General features: G+C 39.1%; 1 protein-coding gene across 1 annotated transcript in view; it reads right to left on the bottom strand.

Moving 5' to 3' along the window:
* Positions 1–9046, bottom strand: part of il1rapl2 (interleukin 1 receptor accessory protein-like 2) — a 300837-nt gene extending 291791 nt beyond the window's left edge. The window contains exon 1 of the mRNA XM_061080135.1: positions 8962–9046. Coding sequence (XP_060936118.1) covers positions 8962–9046 — 85 coding nt within the window. The remainder of the gene's footprint in view (positions 1–8961) is intronic.
* Between the last annotated feature and the right edge of the window lie 10181 nt (positions 9047–19227).

Here is a 19227-nt window from a genome sequence, read left to right as displayed (position 1 = left end):
TTTTTCCCTGCTGATATAATCCTTCTTTAATCTGGGGTTTATTTGTCCCCAAATCCAGTGAGGTTGGCTACAGTCCCAACATCTTAATAACATTAGCAGCTGTGGTCACATGGACATCAAGCTGCTTGGAGACCGTCCTGTAGACTTTGATGAAATCATGCTTGGCAGATATTTTGTGTCTTGCTGGTTTGCTTGGATTTTCACTACAATCCACTTTTGTACCTAATTTTTAAAGGGGAACCAGTAACTTTGTCAGAGCCATTTCAGAAGATCTTGTGAAAAAGGTAATAATTTTCTTCTGTGAAGATATGCTCATCAAAAGAGGATTGTAATTGCAACACTGCTCAGGGAGAACAGGCCTTTGTTTCATCAATTTTGTCCACTTGTTTTACCTTTTCACTTTTCCCTATTCCAGATAAACAGGCACCTTCCTTGACATCACTACCTGATAGCAGGGAGCCTCTTCTAAAGCCGATTAGACAGTGAAAGACAAAGTGGAAAAAGTGAGACAGAGAGGTCATGGGAAAGACAAAGTACCAGGAGGAGAGGCTTTGTAGAAATACAGTTAAAATGCCAGCCAAAGATGAATCAGTATTAGCAGAGCGGAGTGGTGACAGGTTTGGACCGATAGCTGCTGAGGGATTTCTTTCTTTAACATTTTACTAAAACCAAAAAGATGAAGAAACCGTTGAAGTCTCAGTGGCCTTTACTTCCATTTCACTCTTAAATACTTCTGTCAGGTGAAAAAGGTTTGTTCTTCTACCTCTCAGCGAGAGAATATATACAATTTTACAATATAACTATTGCTTTTACAAAACTTTAAAGCATTACTCTATGGATAAAGTTACAATGTAGTCCGAGGACTAAATGTGGGTGGTTTGAAAACACGTTATCAATCAATTTTAATCGTTAATTCAGGGCACGGCAACACATTTTGGTTAAAAAATATATAAAACACATTATACAGCAGATTCCTGGTCCTCATGACCAGATGACAGTGAAAGTGGGATCCAATGTGTCAGTTGTTTTCTTTTGCATTAATAAACAGAAAATGTGTGTGGTCTGTAAATCCTAAAAAGTTTCAATTTTAAATGTACTGGACTCACTGCAAATACACAAATAAGTACATGTTTGTAATATTGCTAATATCAATACTTTTATTCAGATCTTTGGAAAATGCATCCTGAAACTAACTTCGGAGTATAATTCAAAAAAACCTCATGATGTAACTTGCATCACTTACCTGAACCATTCAGTATCCCAGACATTACAAAACTGCCTCGCTGTCTCTCCCAAGCAGCTGTAGTACAATAAGAACGTATAAATACTGAATGTCTCCTAGCCTCTGCTCTGTTTCTCCTGTTCTCCGTCACTGTCTGCATTCTCCACAGTGGTGAATAAGTAATTTGTCTTTGTGCCCTCAGCACTCTAAGCAGCTAAGACTAGTGGCAGAGGAATTCACAACACTCCAAAAACAAACGTGAAATCATTTGGGATCTTGTGCACAGGACGCTACTTTGTCTTTTTGCACTTTCTACATTATTTCTATATTTTATTTTTTATCATTTGTTAAATCTACATTTTTCTAACAGTCATCTTTAAAGAAAGCTGCTGCTTCACAGAGCTTGACATTCATGTTTCATTGTGCAGCAAAGTCGATTACAGCCAAGCGTGAAAACCAAGCGAGTCAACGTTTTACTGTGGAAAATTTGTCTGCATCAGAAGTTAGAAATCTGCTCAACTTCAGGTGCTTTCTAACGCAAAATCAGCTGCAGTGTGCAGTTACACAGAGGGTGTGTGTGTGTGTGTGTTTTGTCCTTGTCCCACTCAAAGCAAGTCGGCACGTACACAAACACACAGTTTTTATGTTATAATCTTTACAATAAAGACATCGTAACACTAAAGCATGACAAACACACTCAAACACACACTTGCGCACACACAAAAACCTTATACTCTGTTATCTCTCCTCTGCTTTGCATGGTCAGAGTTAATTTGCGATTAGATCATATTGAGATTTATATCACTCTTTGATCTGAGGTTTTAGCTGCATCAGAAAATGCAATCACACACACACACACACACACACACCCAGACACACACATACAAGGGCACTTGCCGGCACTCAATCACCCTGACGCACACACACATAGCAAACCATCTGTATCAGCACCTCATGTGCGGGGCCAGCAGCACAGAGTCATTAGAGACTTCAAATAAAGAGGGAAGGACAGAAATACGGAAGACACAAGGAAAGAAGTATGACTAAAGTGTAGTTAGAAGAAATATAGAGAAAGTTTAATATGTAAAAATGACACGTAATCACTACCGTCAGATATCACTGCTATGCCTTCCCGTACAGTCTTGCTGTAACTCCTGTTTTGTTTCCCCACTAAAATTGAATGGGTTCTTTTCTGACCTTATCCATCAAATAACATGGTAATATGTCAGGTAGTTTTCGTTTAATATTGCTTACAAACCAACCAACAAGCAAACCGACCGGGGTGAACACATAACCTCGTTGGAGGGGGGAACTAAACATTGCAAAAAACAGCCCTGTATGTACCGAGAGCACATTCAGGTTCACTCACTTGCTTTATGTTTCCTTTGTTTGTGTCTCATTAACTTTCTTCCTGTGTAAGCCTTGCAGGGATTTAGATAAGAGTCTGCATTAAATCTCTCTGCTCAGATAATCTATTGGTTCTGTCTGGTTCAGCGACACTGTTAAGATCTGGCCTCGACTAAGAAAACCATGAGATGAAAACCAAAGATGAAAGGAGAACTAAATCGGAGTTCCTGTTATTACCAGTGTCGCAATTAATATGTATTATGTTTATGTGTGTGTGTGTGTACTTGTATTTGTACATGTGGTGTTATGCTGTGACTGCAGCCCTGTGTGTATGTGTGAGTGTATGGCTGCCTGAGTGAATAAGAGGAAGCGTGTGAGAAAAGGTGTGTGTCATTTTGCATAACAGGGTCTAATATGTGTGAGTGTGGATCCACAAATGTGCCTGCATGACTTCCAGGCATTATTTTCAGCATTTCCATGCCTGGCTAGCAACTGTCGGGCTCATTAGCACTTTTCATTAAAATGGGCTAATCTAAGTAACAGTTCTCCCCGTGTGTAGATGTATTTACTTCACTGCCATTAGCGTCACTCTGATTTCTCTTTTTCTACCATGCAATGTGTACAAAGGCTTAATTAAGGTAAAAACACATTTTTGGAAATGAAAACACGCATTTAAAAAAAATCCCACTGTTTTCTAAAGACAAAGTGAAGCACAAGAAATAAAGATGCTTCCATACATGGCATGAGAAGTCTGAAAGTTTGTGTGAAAATGAAACATTCTACTGCTTTTCACTCACTAGATCACAGTCACCACCTTAAGAGGAGATATAGGTGCATCATCGGTCAATATCATAAAACGTTAAGGAATAATTCTGACTTTACACATACTTGCAGGATCTCTGTCAAAGCTGTGTAACATCTTATAAGAGCATTTTGGAGTATTCACTGAGGATTTGTGGCCATTTAAAACGTTTTAATTCAAAGACCACGCTGCGGTTTTACATAACTAAAAAGGACGAACAGCAGTTGAGGCATTTGCATTATGTGTTTTAAAGCATTCTCAATTAGATGTGCAATATCAGAGAGGCAATAGCTGACGTATTAACCAATGGCAGCCGCACCTGTTTTAACATTTAAGAAAAGCAGGTGTAAAATCAGCGGCACTATTTCACTGTTTCATCACATACACAGATCGAGAGACAGAGACAGACGGAGACGGAGAGACAGAGACAGACGGAGAGGAGGCAGAGACAGAGAGAGCCTTCATTTATAGCAACATAACATACAGCGCAATATTCGGTATCTATCAGACAAATCGTTTTTTAATATAGTCCTTAGCTTTTGGACATTCACTTCAAAAAAGTGTTTGTTTTATACCGCAAGATGAAGAAAAGTATAAATGCCCTCTATTTATAGAAATATTGTTAAGACATAAGCATGAATGTAACATAAAATAAACATTGTTTATAAACGTAGGCTGCTGCCACGTGAGTGTCAGTGCCTCCTCATTCAGAGCTTTGTAAACACATCTGTACAGAGTAAAACTTTTCAAAACAGGACTTTTAAGATGAGACTCATAGATTTTTATAGAATATTCTTGTAGATATATTAAAGATCCTTTGAATGACGTCAAAGTATCTCCCCACCCTCCTGCTGTCTGCTGTGTCTCATCACAATTTGTCCCATTTTGTTGCAGAGGATGCTGCATCAGAGCACAGCAGGGAAACTGACACGAGGAAATGCAAGCTCCTATCCATATGGTGTCCAGCTACACGCACACACACGTACACCTCTACCTCACCAACAGTGGACTGTCCTTATATATTGACCAAGTGTGGACCTTATTTCTGGTCATTTAAAAAAAATGACATAGAATATTACTTAACAGGTGTTTTGTCATAATATTACTTCAAATGTGCTTTTTTTTTTTTTTTTTTAAAGAAGTTGCCAAGAGGGGACTTGAATCCTTGAGCGATATTTACATATCAAACAGGGAACTGTCTTTGCTTATTGTTTCACCCAATGAATGTTTGCTTACTGCAAATACTCCCTGTTTCTTTAAAAAAATGATGATTTAACTTTAATTTTATCAATATTTAAATATTTGTGATACAAATATTATGAACATAATCATGGCCACTAGTTTTGTATATATATAGGTCTTCTCACAACAAGTTCACAGTTGTCTCCGGTGACTTTTTGAAGAGCTGACAACTTTGCAGTTGATTGGACAAAAAGCCCACTTTCGATTTATATCCTGTTTTTACCGAACTTAAAAATCTTGTCTTTGCTTAAGTTAACCGTTTAAATTAACTTCATTTATTTCTAGTTACATCGCTGGAGGTATATTGAGAGGTAAGTTCCACAATTTTTACAAATTCACCATGTATTGATCCATTAATTAAAATAGTTACTAAAACTATGTTGTAAAAATATTGACAGCATCATACTCTTTCACAAAGTCTCTCCAGTTATCATGCTTGTCATTATTCATAATTTATATACACATGTATTTAATTATGCATTCTGAATATGTTTTAGAGAAAAATTTGACCCAGACAAGTTCATTGCATCTGGGAAAGATAAGAGACTTTTCAGAAGAAATTCATCAACGAGGAGAAAGGTATGTTTTGAGATTAGAATATAGGATTATTCGTTCAAATCTGTATGTAGGTACAAAACTTTATGAAAGAAACTCAGTGGCTTTGCTAGTAACTTCTTAGACAGGAATATGTGTATTTTGACAGTCGTGGCATACCATTATAGCTATAAATATTATAAAATAGTTTAAAGGCATAGTTTGACCTTTTGGTGAATATACTTATTTGCTTACTTGCCAGGGGCTAGATTAAAAGATCAATGCCACTCTGGTATTTGTACGCTAAATCAAAGCCAGCAGGTGGATAAAATAAAACAAAGCATAAACATGATTGCTGTTATGCCCTAGGTGTTTTATAGCTGTGGGCTGAGCAAGGTTAACTGTTTCCCACTGCTTCCAGTTTTCATGTTTAGCTAAGCTTACTGGGATGCTTTCCCCAATTTAAAGAAAAGTTAAAATGTGTCGCAATCACTCCATAGCGTTTTAGGCTATGGAGTGATACAATACTTTTGATAGCCTGATCAAAAGTATGGTATTGTAATTCAAAAGTATTGTAAAACAAAATATATTCATTATATTTATTTATATATTGTATTGTATTATTATGATACAAGCTTATTAACTGCCACGACATACCATGAACAACCAACAGGAACTGACTCATGTAGCACTTCATGATATGCATTGTCATTTTAAGATTTAGAAAGATTTGCTTTGAGAACAATTACTGTATCAACATCTATATACTTGCACATCATACGTTTTTTCAAGATCAAGTTTGCCATTCGTACGAATTCGTATTCGTATATTTACACACACATTTTAGGCATAGAGATCGTCAGTGAATAAACTCCATCCTTGAAGAAGAACTGTATAGCATAGTAGTAGTGTGCCCTGAATTTGAGCAATAAAAAGTAAGGGGTGAATTCTGAATTAGATGACCCAAGCTTATCAGTCAAGGTTTACACTTGCTTTTGTTGTGATTAATGTATTATGTATTACATATCGTGGGAACTTTCTATTAATATCCATAATAATTTCTGTCTAAAATAAAAACTTGAGGATTGATTTCATGCTATAAATATTATTTGTTTCAGGAAACCATTGCTTCCTCCAGCGATGAGCACAAGCAAAAAAGCGTAAAGATAGATGAAGTTTGAACAGTTTGGCCAGTAAACTGCTAATATGTAATTTCAAAGACATTTCTTGGACGACATTAATAATAATGAATCCATTATATTTTAGATAGCAGGGTGCTAGGTGCATTACATCCTGACTGATGGTCAACATCCCTATCAAACCACAACACCCTACTCCAAAGATCCAATGGGGCTCTCTCAAAATATGAGAACAGGAAACTTCACTCTTCAATGTGAAGAAAGACTGATGAGCCAAAAAGGTATTATTACAAGATCATCGGGATCATTTGAAGAACGTCCTACCATCTTTAAATCACTGTGGAAGTAACAGACCCCTAATATACATTTACAGGTTCCACAAGTCAATTTTCTAGATTAACCAAAAAGCACAGTCCAATTTGTGTATTCTAGTTTTCACACACTCCAAAGAAAACCCCCTTCCATGGATAAAACTGCACATGGAAGTAAACTTCAACAACCATATATCGAAGTGAAAATGTCCTCAAACAGTGAACACCAACGAGTCTATGATAAGAATAATTACCGCCTTTACTGTCAGAAGCCCTTTGCAAAGATCACAAGACATCTAAAGCAAAAGCACTCTGATAAAGCTGAAGTAGCGAAGGCACTTGCACACAGGCAAGTGGCTCAATCATCCCCTGAGCAAAATAAGAAACACAGGAAACTACCACCATAACTGTTCGGTCATGTCCTCTGGAAAAGAACAAATAATACCGAAAAGGCCAGCGACCCATCTGTCCACAGCAACAGACTATCTGCCTCGCAAGTTTTGCTTGGCTATGTATGTCAAAACAGACCTCTGGAGACATTATAAGCGTTGCATACATAATTACACAATGAGAGTGAAAAGATCTAATAGCTTATCTTTGGCTGACTGTAGCGTTCGCCCACATAAATGTCCGCTTGGCTTTGCTCTGATCACATAATTGCTCTGTGCACACCTCTCCCACACACACATACAAAGACGGAGAGTGTACATCCAGAGAGCTTACACTGCAGGACACTCTGGGAGTTCTCTCACACACACTCACACATGCATGCATGCACAGAACTGCACCCACACACAGACAGTCACTGTTCACTATGGCATGAAGTGGACTGTTCACACATGCTGGCATGCCTGTGAGCTAACACACACACACACGCACATACACAACAAATACCAAACAAAAACTCCCACCAGCCCACCCACACGTCCGCATGTTGAAGAGTGGGTGTAAAGGAAACTGGGCAGACTGGGCAAAGAGTGACAGTGCAGTGAAACAAAGCTCTCTAGTACTCACTAAGCTTTTTTGTTCCATTTTATGTCACTGGACTTGAACTGCTGGAATTTCAATAAAAACATGGAAAATGTCATTGTTTTAAAACTTTTGACTAAGTAGGCTCAGTGTAAAAACAGGGGGAAAAAACTGTTTGCCTGACTCTGTCTGGAGATAACACAATCTGCCAACCAGAACCTCTTTATAAAATAAAGAAAATGGAAAAAATGACTATTTACTCTTTTTTAGCCCATTTTAAACAAGGGAGAAAAACATCAACATAAATATATAATGTGAAAATACTATAATTCAACTGAGAAAAGTAGTTTAATGCCTTTACAAGTCTTGCAGTAGTTTATAAAAAACGGTAATGTAATTCTTTGATGCTGTGTGTGTTTGTGTAATTACAGAGGATCTCTAAAGGATTGTTATGGTTGCCACAAATTCCCCTGATTAAACTGCCAGGGCCTCCACTCTCACTTACAAGCAAGCAAAATTGTGAGACAGGATTACATTACAGGGGAATCAATTCTAACTGGATTGTTATAATTAGATGACCTGAGTTTGCTAAAAATCGGTGAGCAATTTTCTATGTTTTTATCACTTTCAGGACTTGCTAGCACGACAATAAAATTACAAATACTGCTGGCAATATTTATAACTCGAGAATTCCTATTCATTCGATAATTTGGGAACCAGGAAGAACATTATTCAAAGACAAAGACAGCAACACGGCTGAACAGGGAGTGTGGCTCACCTCAATGTTACTGATACTTAACCGTACAGTATCATGCAAAGCATTATTGAGACAGCATGACATAACATTGATAGACTAATCAGACTCTCTGAGTGCTGTTGATCAGCAAGACACAACAAATCGATCGGGAATGAGAGACCATCAGCAGAGCTGTCACCGGCTGGCTGCTGATACACAAATGAGCACAACGGCAGCGACAATGACAGCAGCAGTCAGACAGGCTGATCATTACGCAGCCTCAGCAGAAAAGAAAGAGAGGCAATAAAACACACACAAACACACACACACATCTATCTAAGCTCGAAGATAGAGTTTGGAGAGGCATTTTGTCTGAGAAGAGGCAAGAAAACGTATGCATCCATTGCATCGAGGGACATTAATACATCATCAAAGGTAAGAGTGGAGAGGACTGTTTGGGGAGAAGAGAGGGATCAAGGGCGAGGTGTCGAATGAGAAAAGACAGGAGGTGGCATTATCTAGAGTGTTTATGTAGAAAGAGACAAAAACCTCAAAACAAAAACAACTTAACCTGGGAACTTTCGACAAGAGAGGCTCATTTCCAGCAAATCCGCACGGCTGCAAGTGGAGACAAGAATCACCAAGGCCGCTCATCCTACCTGAGTTCCTCTTGGAGATGTACTTGACGTCATCACAGGCTCCCGAGGCGAGGAGGAGGAGGAAGAGGAGGAATATGATCTTCATCTCTGTATTCCCCGCAGGCACCTTAAAAAACAGGAGAATTGGGTTAAAACGTATCTAGATAAGTCAAAGTATCATTCTGAGTCTAATATAAACCAGGTTAAAACACAAAAGTGTCTTCCATGACACCAAACAATACAGTGTGTTCAAATTATAACTCCGTCCCCTCACAGGATTTTTTTCTCAGGTTTTGGGGACTTTATGCAACAGAATGACACCTTCATTGCTAGAGAGCTATGTGCCAAAATGTTGCTTCTGTGTCCTCATGTCTAAATAAATTAAAATAATAAAAACAGCTTAGCAGAGTGCTACAAAACAATTAGTGTGAGTGTTTCCTAATCTGCAACTTTGATAGTGATGGTTCTGATCATCCATCCATTATCTATAACGCCTATCCAATCCCCGCTGACGGCGTGAGAGGACAGGTTGACATACAGATACAAACACTCATTCACAGCTATGGTCACTTTCTGGTCTATTTAGAGTTCTCCATTAACCTAAGTGCAGGACAACCTTCTGTGAGGTGACAATACAGGTGATAATTCTGAAAAACCATGTCAGTCTACATCACTTCATGATCAACATATGTGTGACTGAAGTAAGAGCAGAAACATTTTTAAGGGCACTGCAACCACACTCATTCATTATGTCCTTTCAACCACACACAAGCTCTGAAAAGAGATTTTTTTTTTTAATGCCAGGAGAAGTTTCCCTTTTGGCATCAGAACATCCAGGACTAATACTGAGCAACCCCACCTCCCCATGTGGCTGAGTTCCACTATATTGTTACAACATTGTGTAGACCAGTTGGACCAGTCCCAGTTACAAATACCCTTTTGGATTTGCTTCAGCCGTTATCAGAACCACACTTTCCCAAATGGGTTTTGTATGACTGTTTGAATGTTGTGTTGGTCTTAAAAAGTTATGACTCTGTACTTTACCTTCATTCAAATCAGTAATTCCATTTTTCAGGGGAATTCAGTCTATTTTGCGAGGCACCACAATGTGCAAAATAACTTGTTCTACAATGTAATGGGAATCGTGGAAACCAAATAATGTGCAAACCAAAAAAGACCTTTTCCCCCAACAGGATATCGTTCTATTATATTTTGTAATGCATGTTAGTATGAATTTGTGCGACTGCCAATTCGAAAAAGGGGTAAAATAGTTGGATATTTGGAGAGGAAAAATAGAGGAGAAAAAAAACGTATAAAAGGTTCTTTTTTGATTTGATTTCAAATTGGGTGCAAACATTTCTGCTTCTATCTCTCAAACTCTACGAGCTACAGATAAAAAATGAAGTACCGTAACCTCAAATCTTGTTGCATGTGGGCCAATAAGCCATAAAGTGAAAAATAAAATGCTTTATTTGAACTACAGGAAAAGAATCACATAAAAAAACATCAATATTGATCTAAAACATCTGAAAAACAGGCGTATGTTTCTTATTTTCCTTTTACAAATGGTTTGAATCAAAACTCCTAAAACTAAATTAGATTTGATCATAAATCATGAATACAAAGGCTGCAGAAGCTTCAGGGACACACTCACTGTGTTTGAGCCAGCCATGTGAAATCACATTGATAGAACAGAATCAGATTTGCTCATGCTCTCTGTGAACCAACTACATGGGCACACACACAAACACACACAGGGGGAGATCGAAAGATGAAGATTAGCCATGCCAGGAGTCATTTCATTGTATTTTCCATACACATGACAATAAAAAGAGAACTCAAACTCCTGCTGCTGATTGAAATCACATTTCATTCACATGAGCAGTGGGATAGCTTATGATAGAGCCCGGGATGGGGTTGATAAGTGAGACACAGTCATTTGCCTTTGAAGATTGGCAATGATGGGAGGGCACATAAAAGTGGTCCAAATCAATGTGGATGACGAAACCAAAAGAACAAAGATAAGATGAAGAATGGTACGTGTGGTTCCGATACCAGCTGGAAATCTCCACTGGATTTTTTTAGTTTTTGTCCAAATTTCAAAACTTGATTAAAGATTCAAAGGGGAACATGTAGTGCTCATGATTTGATAGTGCTTTGTCTTTTACAAAAAAGCCTAAAATATCAATAATTTAAAAGAATGAAAGTACATTGTCTCATCACCACCATAATCACATACCAAAACTGACTTAGAATTCCTCCGCTACTATCCTGAGTTCAGTTATATTCAAAGCCACACATAACCCAAACACACCTGTGCACCATGCTGGAGAGAACACCATGCACCTTGAGTGTTGCCACTCTACTTTGAAGGCTATTGTTACTTGTGGTTATTGGTTGCATCTGCATATGATTAGTACTAATGTCTTCTTTGATAAACTTCTATTGGCCATATTGTTTGTTTACTTGTTTACCTGGCACAGCACACAGCCTATACCTGAGCCACACGTCACATGGATATTGATATCTTTACATTAGTCAACTTCTGTCTGTGCAGATGTACAACTTGTTTTCACGTGACGTTGCCTCACTCCAGAGCAAATTAGCATAAAGCAATAATGTCAGCACTCTGTTACAGGCAGATAACAGCCTGCTAACATTACTCAAAGCAAGAGCCACACGCTTTTAACAACAGCCCACATTAGCTCTGCAGCTCCGCTCTCCTCTTATCTAACAAGCACCAACACGAGTCCACTTCTACTACTTAGCTTATTGAAGGAGCAACGGAACAGTCACCAGAGAAAAGGGCCACAGCCGACATCATTTCTGCAGGTTGGAAAGCTAATTAGCTAGTGAGCTTCATTTAGCAGCATGTACACAAACCTGCTGAAGTTCCCGTGGCTGGTAAGATACTGCTGTGGTCCCTATCCGTCATAAAAATACGACTACTTTTTTTACTTTCTTCTCCTTCCCACGCAGGACTTAAGTTGCTGTCAATGCCCCTCCAGCATTCAGACCAAAAACGTTGACTAAATGACACAATTTTGAGTTTGAAATCTCAAACAAATCTCATTGTTTTTTGAGAGACTACAGATGTAATCCCCAATAACCTCACAGTCAACCACTACCAAACACTTCCTCTTCCACTAAAGAGGCAACTTCCTCCAAGTCTGTGATTCCTTTTTTACGAATAGACAGTTTTTGCACAATCTTTTCAAAGTCAAGATACTTTAGCAAAAAGATTCAATATTTCATTATTTGTGAATACTATGTTAAAGTTAGACTTAACAAGATGCGACATATTCCTCATTTAACACGACAGGCTGATCTTGTGTAAAATTAAATTTACAGTGTTTCTCATATAACACATTCACAAGAAGATGAGATGGACGGACGGACCAGAGTCCAAGGTGACGTTTTCAGTTTTGTAACCTGAAGCAAAACAATGTTTCGCATAAAGGGTTCTCAGAAAAAAATAATTTTTGGGCTATACAAAAGAGTGTTGTGTGTTTCTATTGGAACAATCATTTCACTAATTAGTGAATTATGTGAGTTTTGATTGTTGAAGAGGGCATTGTTTCCGCGATGCAGTGAAACTCATAAGTACAGAACTTTTTACAACCACCACAGTGCCATAAAGGAAGTATTATGAGACTACAGCTCTCAAACTTTTGCTATTAAAAAAGAAAATAATTCCAGTCAAGAACGGCACAAAGGACAAACCGTTAAGCAGAACTTGGAGATACAAGGCTGTCCTTGTTTTGATTTTGACTCTTCCTGGCCCCACAGGCTGCAGTCCGTCTCCAGTCCTCAGAGGAGAACAGATTTTGTCAGGTTGTTATATTGTTGTGAAAAAGCGGAATTGAGTTGTTGTCTCGAGGTGAGAACGGTGAAACAGTATCTCTCAGACAAGCAACAGCAACGAGAAAAATCAAAGTGTGAGTCAGTCATATGTGGGAAGTGTTTACCTGGGTTATTTGGACAAGTAAAAAGAAGTGGACAGAAAACAGCTCAGGGTGTTAAGCATCAATACCTTGCATTTCTTTCAGACACAAACACACGGGAAGAGTGATTGGATGATTAATCAAACATAGCAAAGAAATGTATATTTTTCTCTGCCTCCTCCGGGAGATAAGGCTCAGATGGAGCTGGGAGAGACCCGTTTCTTTGGCAGAAAGGAAACTTACTGACACAACTAGCAAGGTTTAATTTGACAATAAATGGAACATTTAAAAAGTTCTTGGAAAAGCGAGAGATCATTTTGTGATAGATGTTGTTTTTTGTGTTGCCAAAATCATCCCAAGTAGCCTAATATGTAATTGAAAAAAAATGGCTTTGGTACTATAAATATAAATAGAACAAAGAAAATAAGACTTTTATCAAGCATACACATCCACACACACACACACACACACTGTAGCATAACACAGTCTACACTACAGGCTCTGTTTTGATCCACTTTCTGAACCTTTTAGTCTGAGATATAGAGAGACCTAATGCAACTGCTAAAGGCTGTGTGTGTCTGTGTGTGTAATCGGTACGGTAATGGCTTGTAACAAAAACAACATTTTTGAGAAATAAAACCTCAGAACAAACCAAGACTAAAATCTCTTCACTTCACGTGTGTAACAATGTGATTCGGTTGTTAAGTGCAAGATGTGACAAAATGGAGTGTGTCTGCCCTAATGCAAATGTTAGCATACCTGGCTAGTTTTACTAGCTACTCCCACCTGCAGCACTTGCAACCCGTGCTGAATAAAAGCTCACGCTACTAACAGAATTTTAGTCGGGATGAAAAACATACTAATTATGTACTCACCACTATGCTGATGGAGGGGTGGGTGAAGTGTTTGAGTCCACAAAACACTGTAGGAGTGTCAGGGGTAAACAGCATTGCAGCCAGGACATTTAGACTAAAAACACAGTGTAAATGAGGCCGTTTCGAGTCAAATGTTAATGTCAGGGCTTAGAGACACTTGGGTGTTTGAAGAATCGTTCCCTATTTATTACAATTGTATCGGATTTGGCTGCAATGCTGTTAAGCCCGGAAACTCCAACGTAGTGGTGAGTAGATAATGAGTACATTTTCCAGTTTTCGGTGAACTATCCCTTTAAGCCTTAATGAATGTTACCAAGGCCCTTAAATGGTTGACTAGCTTCTCAGTAGACAGTGCCAATGACCTCCAGCTTAAGAGATGTTTGAAAGTGCTTTCCACTTGGAGAGGCTTTCCCACTTGGCCTACTGAGCCTGACGTTGTATCCCAGAGTTTGAGCTTGAACTGTGCAAAACCCTGGCAGCCCACCCAAAGTAATCCAGGCACCTTTCCCTGCTGTGAAGGAAACAGTATAGGGGATAAGGTCTGCTGTCAAACTGTGTGTGTGTGTGGGTGGGAGTGTGTGTGTGTGTGTGTGTACGAAAGATAATGCAGGATAGAGAAACCAGATTGACTTCACACTAGTGCTAGTGTGTGGGTGAATCCCTCACAGGTACTGAGGCAGAGAGGTATTGAAACGATATACAGCACTACAGTAACACATCTAGACCTTTAAGGCACAATGGGTTGGATAACTAGCAGCACCTTACTTATGTACACAGCCATAGACTGTCTATAAAGATGAACGACATGATAAAATTGAAGCCAAAATGTCATGATTGCCCCTGGTGGCTGGCAGCAGTATAGGTCATAAACCCTGCCTCCTCCATACTGGATGGGACAAAAACCAAGTAATTTTTTTCAAAGATGTGATGATCTCCTATATCTAAGTGTAATACCTGTAGCTTCCTTAGACAGGTGACATGCAGACTAATTGTATATTAATGTAATAAAAGTAGGGTGTAGTTTGGGTACTTAGATGTAAAACTATTAGTGTGCCACTGCAAAAGATCATATAAAACTCAGTAGAATGAAATATGAATTTGAAAGGAAGCACTTCAGGGTAGCTGATGTGCTGCAACAGAGGCGATAGCATATCCATACTGAACAAAGCGCTGTGCTTTATGGACTGTGAAACCAGCAGGAGCTCTCTCCTGAACCCCAGACTCCTACAAGGACTAATGGTGAACTAAAGGAGGTGGGAAGATGAATGTAGATGTCAAGTTGAACATGGACTTCCCTCTAAAAAGTTTATAATTATGTACTTATGTGAGTAGTTTATTGTTGTATTAAACTTTTCTAAAAATTTTGCAACTTTTCGAGGCAGTTGGAAAAAAGAATGGGGAAAAAAATAGCAGGATTATCCTCAAAGCCGGAAAAAAAGGATCTCTTATTGAGGCCACTTCAGACTTTGAGCCATTTGATGTATTCTGACATGGTTCAGTCTTCATGGCACTGGTTAAACAGCCCACTGGTGTCTGCTGCTTCCAGTCACAGATTTGTAAATGTGGGGGATGTTACCACCACCACTGATGTGGTCTTTATGAGTGAATCCTCCTCCTCATGGCCTCCAATGGCCTGCAGCAAATGTTATGAGGCTGATGCATTTGACCTTCAGGTTCTTTAATGCAACTTCAGCCTAATCCACAACCATAGAGTTGAGCCGCAGCGGCTTACTCACGACCACGGTTGCTGCTGACGGTCTGTTGATCAAAACTAGTGAACTACATCTACTCTCTATGAGAAAAATACTTAAATAAAATAGCTTGTATGGAATGAAACCCTTTAGGCATTATAAGTAACTTTTAGTGATTAAACCTCTACATGAATACTGACATTTTTATTTGAGACTGGAAAAATGAAAATTGTGTATTTTCTTTTTAAATGAAATGTATTTTTTTTTCTTTAAGTTATAATACATTTTTTTTTGCTAGGTTGTGTAATATTTTGCTGGCGATTCTGCTGTTGTATTCATCCTTTGTGGCTTACGATGCCTGATGCTTAATTGATATTATGTGCGGACATTATGTGTGTCTAAATGAATGTTGTTTTAACGTTTAAAGTGTCATGGAACTATTTGGATTTGGGCTCTAACCTGTTAGTTTCTGTAATGTGATTCATCGATCAAACCAGATCCACCATGGAATCTATGTGCAGTGAGCAGCAGCCAAGACACCATCTCCACCTCCATGTCCTCTGAGGTAGTTCTTCCAGAGATGAAAGTTTTACATAAAATACACAACTGAATTATAAAGTAATATATACACAGGAGGTTTGAGGAATTAACATTTTTATCCACTTACTGAGAGTCCTCATAGTTTGCTCGTTGAAATACCAATTGCAATCAACAAAGTGAACCGGTTAATTTATTCATTCATTTAAACTGAAAGACTGCTTGTTTTCTACGCACTACTATTAAGTTAGCTGATAGAATAGCTGAGCTGACAACACGCTGACGTCAATCACTCTGTGAGGACAGTGAACCTGTAACAGGACGTAAGTATGTTGTACAAAAGTCTTCCTAAATTACAATGTGAATCCAAAACTGACTGGATCAAATATAAACAATCGAACAACGACATGAACCTTGATCCATCATTAAAATGCTAAAACAACAAGTTGGCTGCTGCTTGTGTTTATGCTTTCAAATGATGGTTTCACATTTTCTATTGGAAGCTATGAGTTTGGGGCTACGTTCTCTCTTCAGCATTGCACATTGTGAGTTGAATCCCCTCTAGACCAGATATTAACTTGTAACCCAGACACATTGTTTCGTGGATTTAACACATGGGGCCGATATAGACTCAGAGCGGGGAGGATTTTATCATGCATACTTTAATAACTTACTTCAGCTTGAGTATATCACAAGTTATTTTACTGCCCTCACGTGACTTTATTTTCTTCCTTCAGTTACATACTCTCAAACACTCACACACCCACATGAAGCAGTCCTTCCCTCACACAGGCTCTCTCATAGTAGCTGCAGTCTTCCTCTTACGCTCGCACATAGGCCCCCTCATCACCAAACACTGAGCTCTCTTTATCTTGCCCTCTCCGTCGCCCCCTCTGCACTGCCTTACATCCATCGCATGCATGCTTACACACACTCTCTCTCTCTCTCTCACACACACACACACACACACACACACACACACACACACACACACACACACACACACACACACACCAAGGTCAATCTCCCTCTCCTTGTTTCCACACATGAACACTGTCATGCTTGCTAAGGCAGCAGCAGCAGCAGCTTGTTTGATGTTTGATCCACCATGAACGTGAGCGTGGAAATGGAAGCTGCTGCCATGTACTGTATGTGTGTGTATATGTGCTCTGAGTGGAGATGGATGAGGAGGATGAAGGATGGAGGGATTTAGACAAAACACCTAATGATACAGAATAATTCCACCGTACAGAGACAGAAAAAGAGACAAGATGAAAAGAAAAGTAGAAAGTCAACATCAGAAATTGGAGTTTTAACGCAAACTCACAAAAAGCTTGTGTCTCAGTGTGTGTATGTGTGAGAGAGATAGTGCAGAACAGAACAAACCCTATTAGAGCATCATACCACAACCTATCTTTCATCCTCTCTGTTGCTTTGCTGTGTGTCTGTCTGTCTCTGATATGATATCACAGAGAAGAGCACAGGGAAATCCAAGCAGGGTCAAAGCGTAGATAATGCAAAGTGTCACACATTATACTGTGTGCACTCAGAAAGGTTGGACTATAGAGAAGAATATGCTTTTATAGGGGCATGTGTGTGTGTGTGTGCGCGCGCTTGGGAGTCTTGAGTCAATCAAACAAGCCCATTCTGAGTCTGAGTTCCCAAGGACATACACACAGAACACAGCAGGGTCAACCGGGTGCCTGTGTTCTGTGTCTGTTTGAGTGTCTGGGATGTGAATATCGTGTCCGGAGGCAAGTCGAGGCAGAATCATGAAAGTCAACATCTTACTCTCCTGATTACATTTCTGTTTTGACGTCAAAGCCTGCTGGTGTTTCCTTGTGATATTCCAGGGGGTGAAAAAAATGTAATCAAACTGTTAATCCTACAAATTCAGACATGCAGTCTTATTTTGTTGAAGGGTTAAAAGTTCAAATGATGATTATAAACAAGATGAATATTTTAATAACTTGTTTAATTCTGAGTTTTGGGCAAACATACAAACACACACACACACACACACACATAACCAACCACATACACACACTATGTGAGAGAGAGACTGAGATAGCATGCTATTCTTGTCCCAAACAGACCAGTGCTAAGCCATTAGGCCGCTTTAGCCACACATCCAATATTAAAGACAGCCTGCAGGCCTATTCTGTCACACTATCTGTCTCTCCCAAACCAAGTGAGTCATGCTGTTTTGGTTACAGAGGCAGTCTGTGTTTTACATGGAAACATAAGCCGCCTCGTCATCGTTATGAAAGATCTGTCTGGCAGTGCACGTCTTTTTAATATCTGCAGGAGAAGGTGTAATTGGTTTCCGCCTGGTGTCACAGACTCTTGTTGTCGACCTTAAATTAATGTATACAAGCTGGGTTTAGCACAGAGTGAGCATTTTCACATACTAGGATAGAATAAATTATCCTGAAGATATCTCTTCGTAGCTGTGGATCTTCTGGTTAAACTGGGAATAAACTGTGGGAATGTATAAATGTTGTTGCTAAATTCCACCTCTGCCCACTTTCATCTCGGTCAGATGTTGTGATCCGAGTTCCTCCCTTGTCTTTATCTTGCGTATCTTGACCTTCTTCAGTAGATGTACGAGTAACTCCACTGAGATGTGAAGCCAGCATGTGCTCACACTATGCTTTTCCATGATTTGGTTAAGTCACAGAATAATCCCAGCCAGTGGAGACAAAAACTTTCTCAAGCCTAAAACCTGATGATATTGAGGAAACAAGTTGTGAATCCAACACATGAACTTGTTAACAGTTAAAAGTTGAGCCAGAGCATCACTCATTCTCTCTAAGCTTTGTTTCTTGGTCTCTGGCTGCTCCTCAGGGAGATTTGTGTCTCGCTAGCTGCTGAACACCTCTCTGGATCTGCAGGTTGCTGCTGGTATGCAGCGATTTGGATGAAAGCTGCTGCCTGCTGTGAGTGGCGCTGTGATAGTGGTGAGACTGAACCAAAAACTAGGGCTGGGCAAAAACCCAATATCAACAATTATCACAGTATAATTTTCAACAACAAATGTTCAATATATTGATGTAATGCTTATGCATAAAACCACAACATTCGCACAGGAGTAAAAACAAACATGTTTACTCCATACGCCATATTGCCCAGCCCGAAGCAAACTCATGTTGTTCAATTGATTTTTCATTATTAATAAAATCACTTTTTATTGTGTCAGCTTCAACGCTGCTCAAATGGTAATGGTTTTGTATTTATATA

This window comes from Limanda limanda, chromosome 10 (genome assembly GCF_963576545.1).
Source record: "Limanda limanda chromosome 10, fLimLim1.1, whole genome shotgun sequence".
Taxonomy (NCBI): Eukaryota; Metazoa; Chordata; class Actinopteri; order Pleuronectiformes; family Pleuronectidae; genus Limanda; species Limanda limanda.
This window is presented reverse-complemented; position numbering and strand designations above follow the sequence as displayed.